This window comes from Hyposmocoma kahamanoa, unplaced genomic scaffold, assembly GCF_003589595.1.
Source record: "Hyposmocoma kahamanoa isolate Upper Pololo Valley unplaced genomic scaffold, ASM358959v1 272, whole genome shotgun sequence".
Lineage (NCBI taxonomy): Eukaryota > Metazoa > Arthropoda > Insecta > Lepidoptera > Cosmopterigidae > Hyposmocoma > Hyposmocoma kahamanoa.
This window is the reverse complement of record NW_020653772.1, coordinates 621,617-633,559: the sequence shown is the minus strand read 5'-3', so window position 1 is coordinate 633,559 and position 11,943 is coordinate 621,617. Positions and strand designations below refer to the sequence as shown.

The 11,943-nt window shown below is 34.2% G+C and overlaps 1 protein-coding gene across 5 annotated transcripts in view; it reads left to right on the top strand.

Annotated features, from left to right (window-relative positions):
* LOC113229061 (glycerol-3-phosphate acyltransferase 3) overlaps positions 1-2,291 on the top strand; it is a 55,039-nt gene extending 52,748 nt beyond the window's left edge. For all 5 annotated transcript variants that reach the window (XM_026462548.1, XM_026462545.1, XM_026462547.1 and 2 more), the window contains one exon: positions 1,672-2,291. In XM_026462548.1, the coding sequence (XP_026318333.1) occupies positions 1,672-1,759 (88 nt within the window). In that variant the 3' untranslated portion in view covers positions 1,760-2,291. The remainder of the gene's footprint in view (positions 1-1,671) is intronic.
* Positions 2,292-11,943: the final 9,652 nt, after the last annotated feature.

Below are 11,943 nucleotides of genomic sequence, written 5' to 3'. Positions count from 1 at the left end.
AAATTGATAGCTCAAAAGTTGTTCAACTTTGTTGTGTTTTTTGGGCAAATCACTAAGTGCATCCCTAAAAAATCACAAAGAAATATCTACTAGAACTTTTGAAATGATTTTTTTGCATTATGTTTCTAATGTATCTTTTCGACAGAACTCTTTTCATAAAATAAGCTAGCATATCGACTGTGAACTGGCAACCGGTACTATCTCAGTTTTGACAACTTTACATGATGAAGAAAAAAACATTTATATAGCATTTGGTTTATTACGTAAAAATCCGTAGTGTACATACATACATACATGTTTAATAAACCTGATGCTATATAAATGACGCAAACAATTTTTTTCTTCAGTCCTTCAGTGCCAGTTCACAGTCGATATGTCAATAGCAAATTTAGTGAACATTTTTCTGTTCACAAAACACAACGCTTTGTTTTTAAGAGAATCTCACCAAACTAAAATGTACTACAGAAAGTTGCCCCTATGGCAGAAAAACTAATACGTTTCATGCAGATTCTAACGACGTATATAACATAGTATTTTTTTAACCGACTTCAAAAAAAAAGGAGGTGGTTCTCACTGTTTTTTTTGTATGTATGTTACGCGATATCAATTATATATCAATTATGAACCGATTTTTATGATTCTTTTTTTTTTTTTGTTGGAAAATGGGTACGTCTGTAGTGGTCCCATTTAAAATTGAAGAAAATATTCCCCTGTAAGTGTGGTTAACTAGGGGATAACTCCGGTTTCGCGCACTTTCCGGTAACCAATTCCAATAAAATAGATGTAATTCCACGCACTTTCGAGGCCGGTTTTTTAGAGTACTCTGCACTGAGATTATCGACAGTTATATTTATATTTAATTTTTTTTTTTGTAAAAGTGGTCAGTTTTTTACGTAAACATAATTCCGTGTTAAAGGGATATGTTTTGTTTTAAATACCACTAAGATAGATGGAGGAAGTTTAAAGCAATAATGTGACCATTACTATGTTCGATTTTGAAGGGTAAGGGTGCTGGTGAAATTACAAGCAAGTGGGACTTGTCAACTTATGTCTCAGGGTGACAGGCGCAGTGGCATTGCCCCTCAGATCTTTGCGATTTAAAACTCTGAGTGGCAATGCAACTGTTATGGACAGGCGTATCGCTTACCACCAGGCGTACGACTTGGCATCATTTAAAAATATTACAATATAGGAAATGAAACTATTTTTCCGGATTTAAATCGCGTATATTTGTTTTTTCAAACAAACCGACGTTTCGGGCCCTTTACAGGTCCCATGGTCACGGTTGACTGAGGTGGTACAGTCATGAACCAGTTATGTCTAATATTAATGCAGACTACCCTATTTTTTCACTATAGTTACAATAGTTATTAATTAAATACCTTATTTTTAATTTTACAAAGAAAACATTCCAATTTACGCTACATTAAGTTTTACAAATTATTTTATTCAATGAATTTTTATTGAGTTAATAAAAATTTAACTTAATAAAAATTCATTAACCGTGTCAGTCAACCGTGACCATGGGACCAACGTCGGTTTGTTTGAAAAAACAAATATACGCGATTTAAATCCGGAAAAATAGTTTCATTTCCTATGTGTAACAATCGCGAACACCTAAGAACTCGATAATATTACAATATGTTAAAAGCTTTTGTAATTTTGTTCCAGGGATGGCCAGCTAAAAAGAATGAAGGCTAAAAAAGAATGGAGAGAACTACAACAAGAGGAATTCAGCAAGCGATTAAAAGGGGAATAGGTTATAGTTAACTTAGTAACAGTTACAAATATAATAGTTGCATGTAACAGTAAACAAGTAATCTTTTAGAGCTGTTACTCCGAAAGTTGCAAGTAACAGTTACAGGATAATAGTTACGAAGTAACACTATGTGCAGTGCGAGACTGTGTGCTAACTGTGATTGGAGTGACATTTTATTCTTGGAATTATCGATGTGAATATTTTGGGGAGATTTAAAAAATTTTATTCCGTTATAATTTATTAATATTAATATCGAACACAAAGAAAAATTCCTTCAATCTGCCTGGACTCGAACCTGTATACGTGCCAAACTAGGTTGACGACTGCTCTACCAACAGAGCTATAGAATAGAATACGTTTATTTGCCAGAATACAGTAATTATCAGTGGTTGGAATTTAAGCAGTTACATAACCTAAATTTGGAGTAACGTATATTCTGCCTTTTTTTGAAGATGGATTAAAATGACATTTGCAGGGTTGCCAATGAAGAGGTTGCCTAGAAGACGGTACCTTGGAACACATTTTTTTCAATTGTCCTAATATTGCTGTTCCACTTTATAACTTACTTTCTCCAAAATTCTCCCGCCCCATTAACATAAAACAACCTCTTAACTTTAGTGTTCTCTCCCCATATTGTTACTCTATGTAAATTTATCCACTTAAATAACATATATTTATAAATGTTGTTTTGTTTTACATTCTCAACTGAGTACTCCCGTGGTCCAACTTACCAACACCGGTTAATGTCCTATTAGAGCTTAGCGAATTTTTTTTTTTGTTTCGTTTTTTTTCTTTCAACCGTGACATTGGCAAAATCATCATTTCTCATAATGATGGAGCCATAAAAATAAAAAGTGAAGTGAAGGGTTGCCAATTTTCGTGAAATTTTAAATAGTCATATAGTCGTTGTCGACAGTTTTATCGATAGATTGTCAAGGCAAAATTTTGACAAAAACGTCTGAATTGTGATTGTTACCACGTCCTAATTATTACTAATTGCGTTATTGTATTCTTTATTCTTATTTTAACAGTTTGTCTATAATTCTGTTGAATGTCGTCAGAAAAATCTTGATGAAATTATCATAGCGGTTATTCCTTCCGCACCGCGCAGCTACCGCGAGAACAATTAATTTCTTTTTAATGCAATGGCAATACTTATTAAAATCTACTTTCCCGTTGGTTCCCTTTCACTATTCGTCTACTTTCCCGATCGGTCCAAAGGGTCTACTTTCCCGATTCGTCTATTTCCTATTTCCACAAGCCACGACCATTTGGACAAGTGGTAATCGACGATCATGTGGACAAGCTGACCAAACGGGAAAGTAAACCAATTGTACCGAAGTGATTAAAAAACTTGCCCTAAAATCAATTAAACAAATTATGATTTTTCTCACTGATCCCTACGGCGTTAACAATTCTAAATTCCGTCATAGGTTGTAAATAATTATGATATATTATTAAGTATGTTCCTTATTATGCATGGCCTATTAATTATTCTGAAGCCAGCACTCCGGTTCACTAGTTGGGAATGCCTGTTAAATAAATATAATTCGAGGTCAAATCGTACATTCACACGTCCTACTGCGGGCCACGGGTCTTGTCTAAGAATATAACGGACATTTAGAAAAGAAAGCGAATTTTTAAAATCTCCCTAACACGGTGTGTCTTAAAATCGTCAAACGAATAAAGTTGAACGTTGAACGTTTGTGAAGCATTGGACAACTGTTGCACCCTTAAAACAATGTAATGAGGTAGGCAATAATTATATGTCTCCATTGTCCCAGCTGTGATTGCTTGTGTTGGTGTCAATTCCTATACTCTAAAGCTAAATTTTAAGTGCATCTCTTTCTTTCTACAACTAATAGAAAGGGACAGAAGATTGAGTTTAAAAAAGCCCGGTAGACAATTGAGAGACTCCATTTTAACAGTGACGGGACGAATAAGTCGTGCGCCTGATGGTAAGCAACACGCCTGTCCATGACAGTTGCAGAGCCACTCTAGAGCTTTAAATAGCAAAGTTTTAAGGGGCTCTCACCAGCACCCTTGCCATTCATTACTGCTTGGCGGCAGAAATAGGTAAGGTGACAGTACTTCCTTGGACGAATTCTGTCACAAGGAGCTCTACTACTATTAAGACCTCAATTGGTTTAGTTCTCAGTCACACTTGATACAAAAGCATTGCAATTGCAAAATTGCAACTATAGTGCTGTTGGAACTGCAGTTTGTATGCAGTTGGTCTGACTACATCTGTATACTAACATGTCAACGGTAGTAATAATTTGGCTTTTATAGAAAAGTTTTAACATGAATTTATTCAAAAATTACAATTTATGCTACTAATATTGCTTGATTATATAAACTGTAATCCTTTCAAACTACTTTGAACACTGTATAATTGATGTAAAGTCCAATTTCTAGTTCAGAAACGTTAGGTAGACAATTGGCAGGCTCAGTTTTAACGTTATAGAACTAGAGATCATTTAACTTAACTCTCAGTGAAGTAATGCGTTCCAAGAGCACAGCAACAGCATAATTGCATTTATAGTGCTGTCGGATCAGCAGTTAAATAAAAGAAAGGGAAGCACTGATCGTCTCGATGATTGGTTTGTTTGAGAATTGATATCAGCAGCGAGCAAGATCTTAAGACTCCAGATGTAGGGAATAAACTTCCGGGAAACTCTGAAACCACGAATATTTGCCCCAGATTCCCAGAGATCATAAAATAGGTTTCCACTTTTAACCTCTAAAACAGATGGTTCTCAAAGTATCTATATCGACCCCCAGGAATACACATGCCAGCGAAAAATTAATTATTATTAAATTAATCTTCTTGTCTTGTCGATTGCATATCCCAAATTTCTATCCAAAGGTCGCCTGGGAGAAATTGCAAGTTAACAATAATTTATACTTTACTTACGCGTTCGGAGATATTCGTCATTTCCGAATTTTCCCGATGTTTATTCATTACGATCGTACCTCATTGTTACAATCACCAGATCTGAAGATTGTAGGCAGGGTCAATTTAAACTAAAATTTAGGTCAAAGGTCCTAATAATAAGCTCTATAAAGGGTTAGGCACTTTTTTATATTTTTTTAAGACTCTCATTCCCATAGACAGTCTTAAAGCGATTATAGATTTCCTTTGCACGACCTTCTTTTGCCTGAAACTCAATGACGGCTTTTTGCATTAGCTTGATATCCATTGATCTAATCAGTCAATCTGAAAATGCATGGAAGAAAAGAAAACAATGGAAGTGCCTAAGTCTCGATTACCAGAACCGCTGTCCCAAATTCCACACATTGATAATTTGAAACACTATAAAATCTTGATATTGATTGGTCGTAGTTTCAAATTTAAAAAGAAATAACAAATTCTGGACTGTTATTACAATTTAAACTTTACCCTGTTGGCATGTGTTTGAAAGCTCAATACTTATTATTGCAAGTTATGACGTTTAGATTTCATATTGAAATTTCAATCAACGTGCTGCCATCTAGCGGTTAATAGCTGAACGACGACGAATTGGAGAAGTTTACTTAGTTCTCCAAAAAAGAAGCGTTATAAGGTTACTTTCGCTTCTTATAACAAAAAAATCTATTACGATAAACGGAAAATGACAAACCCTAGAATATTACCAGTACGTTTATTTTTTTGAGTTCCACCCCTATGTTGTGGATATTCCAAAGATTCGCACGAATCGTTACGCTTCCACGTTTATATGCCGAACGGTTATGGAGTGAAATTCCCTGCCTGCAGGCTTGTTCCCTGAACGTTATAACTTGGCCTTTGTAATATGTTCCATCGTCGACCTCATCGTCACTTTTCATCAGGTGAGATGGAGGTCAAATGAGCAATGGGTAGGGTTACCTCTATGATACCGTGCATAGACTTTAATAAGTTCTTTTTGACTGCCCCTCGTACATTACAAAATACGTATTTGTATGTGTCACGCCATAGAATTAACCTGTCCACTTACCACACCTGTCTTCTGGTGATGTTTAACAATGATGGTTTGTCTTTCTGTACAGATTTGTAGAAACGTTTTTAATTGTTATATAATAAATTATTATTAGTATTACGAAAGTGTACTGTCGACATGATGTCAAATGTAATGATTTAGTGGAAATAGAAACTATTTTGGTAATATTATTATTGATATCTGATGATCCGGCTGAATTCGAACCAGCGACAGTTTGCTAGACCGAGGCTAACCGCTTTCTCAGCTGAGTAAAAATTTTACAAAAATAAATAATTAATACAGTTAAAACTTATCGTTTTCATATTCATAATATTCATAAATTATGCAAATTATGACTTTAATACTAAATTATGTATAGCTCAATACATTTCTTTCTGAATGGTGAATCATATAAATGCAATAAGAAACTTAAGATTGAGGCTTGAAACAATCACATCGCACTGTTATTACAATAGTGTTGTAACTCAAAATAAGTGATATTCAAGATTACACCATTATTGAACGTAACATTTAATTCTCTACATGACAACAAAACTGTCATTGGAATATTGTAAGAAACAAAAGACATCTACTTAATTCAAAATCAGAGAAAATGTTTTTTCCCTATTATTCTTAAATATACTTGGAAAGTATGAAATAGTTTAGATGTCTGTATTAAACTTTATTTTATACATACATTTTACTAATAATTCGTTTTTCATCAATTCTGAGAAAAGTACACTTTTAGACTTAATACACTTTTGTATTAACAGTACGACATAATGAATTTACTCAAAACATCGTAGTATTAATATTTTTTACAGACTTGTATGGAGTTTAGCGACAAGCTACTCTTCTTCTTCTTTTAAATGTTATGGCCCCATCGAAATAATCAATGATTTTGCCAATGTCAAGTAAAAATAACTATGTACAGTAGTTTAGTATTATTATCGACAAGCTACTCAGTACAAGCTTTCATTCCACCACGCCTAATGTCAAATATTCTCTTAAAACAATCTTAGTATTATGACAATGTTTAGCTAGAATGAAGAAAAAAAAAATATTTAGGAATATAATCCTACGATTGTTACTTGTTAGTTAAATCGTACTTACTATTGAAACCGATACCGTGAAACGAAAAAGGAATTTTCGGCATAAAAACTTTAATATTTCGGGAAATAAAATTAAGTTAAAAAAAATGTGAGATTCTTGTTTAAACAGGTCCTGTACTCTCATTCTCCGTCTGTCGTCTGTTGCTGTCGGACTTAGAAGGAAAGTAGACACCTAGTATTGATTTCTAAGTGGTTTAAAACATTTGACGTTTTGTCGGCAGTACTGTAATTTTTTAAAAACATCACGTGTTTCAAAAGGGATAAATAAATAACATTAAAACTGTATGGAGAAAGGTGTAAATATTCTGAGAAAAAAATTAGTCGATAGCTTCTCTTGTAATGAAACGAAATGATATGATGAATAATGAAACAATCTTTCTTTCATAGGTAAGCATTATTACACTTGAAATCGTCACAATGGTTAAACTCTACCGCTCATTCGTAAGGCAGATTCCCATGAGAAGTATGAGCAAGAAAGTCTAGGGGTTGCTCTTTGTAAATATCAATTTGAATACATTAATCATTCACAATATTTATTTGAAACATCTTAGAGCGGTTACGCACGCGCGCCACTTTAAGCAACGACGCAAACGCGATGCACGTTTTATTAATTTCACTTTTAAAGGAGTTGTTCCTTTAGTGGTACTAAAATAAATGGAAAATTTATCCAGGCTATTAGTTGGTTTTTTGTAAAGAGATCTCAAAATCGAGGTTTGAATTAAAAACAAATTATTTTTGACCTGCTATTTCCAGAAAATCGTTAGGCATTTTTAATAATATGCAAAGGAAAACGAAACGGAACGGATTTTTATGTATTTTTTTTGTCTAATCTCCCAGTGGCCAATTCCATAAAAAAAATATTGACACATCATATGTCAAAGTCATTCTTGTTGCAATTTAATTAGCTAATTAGAAATAGGATTTTAAGTGTTGCTGCTTTTTGGACTTTTTTTAGTATCGCAGTGTTGCTCGAATTAATTTAACATATCTAACAACCACACTTTTGTTTTAATTTGCTAATCTCTTTATTTCAAGCTTATATCTAGCAAATAAATTGAGGCTGGTTAATTTTTTCTAGGAATAAAGTACCAAGCTTATGGAGCTAATTTGGTACAAGTCCTTTACATTTAACAAAACAAAATAATGTGCTTAGGTAGAAAAAAATTCTACATTCAAGTCGCCGTGTTCAACCACTCTTAGATCGGGAATACCTGCAAGAGCCAAACGAGTCACTACCACGGATTTTTGTTATCCAATTACGCAGAAGTTGTATACCTTTAAAGTTTTGTTTCACTATAGTTTTAAACCTAGTGTCGCGTCCAGCCTCCATGGATGACCAACGTCTAGCCTCCATGGTTGACCATATTGACAGGCCACAAAGACAGATTTACTTGACTTTGTTTTGGACAAAAGACGACGACCGACCTTCCTTTCTTTGACAACGGAAGACGAGGGCATTCCTGAATTGCGCCCATCACTCTAAAACATAAATTGAAAGGTTGCCATGCTTACCCTTCAAAACCGAAACGCAGTAATCCTGCTACAAGGAGCTCTACTGCTCCTAGACACTGTTATAGACCTTTGGTCTAGGTACTTAACTAAATGTAAACAATCTTGGTATGTCTATTTAATGAAATATACAATTATAAAATGATTTTTACTTACCTTGAAATACAAAATACAAATACTTATTTTCATATGATATTGCATGCGTATTTTTATACCTATTGATTTGCAAAGTATGTTTCAATAAAAGATGTATCAAGATTGTTTACATTTAGTTAAGTATCGAAACAAATGGACCATAGACACTATCTCAATGTTTTATTGGACAAATTTCCATTCGTTCAACGTCAAAATTACAATAACGTTATAAAACAAGTTTTATTTATCTCTTTTGAAACAATGCCTGTAACATTGTATTTATAAGAAGTTTAAAAGTATCGAAAAGAAAAATATTGTATTTTTCTCTATAATTCTTAGAACAAAAGGAAACTGTACAAGATTTTAACTATGTTGGGTACGTTCTTATGCTTGGTAAAGAAAATTATCAATTACTGTTCTCAGGTGGCCTGGATGAAATTTCTATTTTGGCTTATTGTACTTTAGCTCATATTAATATACTTACCGTTCTGTTAAAATCATTCATTAATTCGTTCATATAGTTTTTACAAATTAAAAAGCAATTATATCTTTTTTGCAGCCGCGTACACTTCACTGCATTATCCTTTGAGTGCCCAATATAATTAAGACTTAATGTCCTTAACAACACTTAAAATTTTGATGAATGTTTATTATTTATGAAATAAATATATTCCGGCAAAATGTCAACATAGTCAAAGAAGAGAAGCATGGTAACTCTGTACAAAATCTATGAGCGGTTACACACGTCCGCAGCGATGTAATCGCGACTTACGTTTTTTATTTATTTACGTCACTTATAAAATTAACAAAGCAAAACAATGTGCATAAACCACATACAGATTTTCGCACATTATGATACAACACAAGGGTCGATGCAATCGCGCGTTCGTATCGCCGCTAATAACCGCTACGTGTAACCGCTTTAACTCTCTAAAGCAGGGTCAATAACATTTTTCTAGTCATGGATCGCTCTCAAAATTTCAAAGAGAATACCGTCGCCTTAGATTGAAAACGTGAAAAGTAAAAGTTTGTTTTTACGGATTTTTTTTTAAAGAAAAACTTCTAAATTTGCTCAAATATATTATTAAAGTAATATTAATATAGTATCTGAAAGAAGTATAACTTAACTCATTGAAATGCTAACTACAAACATTATTATTGCATTTACTACATTTTACACCACATTTTTATCGTCGCCTTCAAAAATTACATGGAAATCACATACGAGGAATTCACTCTAAGACGACGATACGGACTCTTACTGAAGAGATAGAAAAGGTGAAAGGCGAAAATTAAAAAATGGTCACGCGCACTGTATCTATTTACTCACAACATATTGTACACCAATTTTTATATTACTGCATTATATTAGGAAGGCTCGCCATGGGCCCCCGGCGTTCACTACGCGGACCATGGACCACTGGTTAAGAAACCCTGCTCTAAAGTTTAACTAACTCCGTAAGAACGTCACACTACACGTCCGTGCACGCGCGCGCACACATACAAGCCGCGTTGCTACGTTTGTATAGAGTTGCCATACTTGTCTAATTACACTACCTCTATGATGTCAAGATCCATTTGTGATAAAGTAAGCAATATTGTCCCTCGCAACACTGCCGTTTCTTACGTACGCTTCTTAGGCTCATTTTACATTACTGCATTACGAAATGCAAGTGAAGTCACTTCCATTCCGAACCGCAGTAACGTACAAATTAAATGAGAACCTGCGAGAATTCTCCAGAATCTAGTTTGTACGTTGCACAATTGTAGGATTTTACTAAGTAAAATTGTATTCCCTGGATATAATTCTTTAATGTCTAATGTACAAAGTAAGTTGAATGTAATGTGTTTTATAGCTTTATCTCAAAATGCTGTTTATGATGTTAGAATATTGCTCTCCTTATCTGAAACTTTCGAAATATTGGCACCTACATTTTTTTTTTCTTTTGAAAAATTACCTATGGGCTGATAAAACTGAAACTAAAAAAGATATAAAACCGCCTATAGGTTGCAGATCTCGTTTCGCTGATTCTAAATATTAGTAACACAGTTTCGCCAAACATATGGATTACGTTAATTATGATAACGAAAGCAGTATATTTTCCTTTCTTTATAATATATGAATATAATTCTTTAATAAAACGAGTTACAGCTTAAGATGAGCCTAATTCTAGTTCAGAAGGAAGGATAGTGGTTTAGGACGGGGGACAATGTTACCAGTAAAAAAAGACCCCTAATTATCTATAAAAATTTAATATGGACATTTTTTAAATAAGTTTAGTATATAAAATGTTATTTATTTATTACAAACTTAATAATAGGGTTTTATACGTTTTTTAATTCTATAACTTTATTATTTGTATTATAAGGTTCAATTTACATTACTTCGGAAGGGAATGGAAGTAAGTTTTTGTAACAAAATTGTACATTACGTAACGCTGTACTACAATTCCCAAGTCAGCGTGGAACACCTGGACCTGTTTTTCGGCTCGTACCTAGTTTGTACGTTAGAGGGATGCCACACGAACGTTGTGTCGTCGCAACGCTGTTTTCAACGTACAATAATTTACTCTCGTTAGCGACCATAGGTTGCTCTTTTCTTAAAAATGACAAGAACGTAAAATGCACTATGGTGTTTATAAGCGTTAAAATAGTAAAGGCTCGTGCATAAAGGTTTATAAAAATAAAGAAAAATATTTATTTTTGTGCCATGACCTTACGGCTATGAGACATGGTCGCTTACTATGGGCCTCTTACAAAAAGCTCAAAGTTTCTCAAAGGCATTTCTTTACGTGATCGAATCAGAAATAAGGAGATCCATAGAACGAAAACCGCCGACACGAACCGGAAGTGGTTCAGTGGACACGGCCCCCTAGTAGATGGACGAATAACCTGGTAAGGGCGGCGGGTAACCGTTGTATGCACGTTGCGACCGACCGGCTAACCTGGCAACCTTTGGGGGAGGCCTATGTTAATCAGTGGACGCCTTCCGGCTGGTGAAAATGATTTATTTCTGTATATTTTAATTCTTTTCAACAATCGCACATTTTACGTCAGTCAATGTCTTAAATAAAAAGTAAATATTCTATTGTTTTTCTATTTAAATCATTAATACAGTGTAATAACACTTTTACGCTTATTAAACCGAGTCACAGATTAAGAAGGTATCAATCTATTAAGAAAGCCAAAGTCACAGGTAAAGCCGACTAACTTTAGCGTGAAACATAAACCCCCGCGTGGTGTGATGTCGTTCATATTTATGTATATACACAGAATAACACCCGCCGTGCTCCCGACCCGACACACGCCAGCTTCACGCTTTGGCTCGCCATTGTGAAAGAGGCTTTAGTGATACATATCTAACCAATCACGTGCGGCTGTGTTTTGTGAGTACTAGGTCGCTAACTTGTGATTATTAGGTATGTCGTTCCGATTTATATGTAGGACATATAACACAACGTCTTCGTAA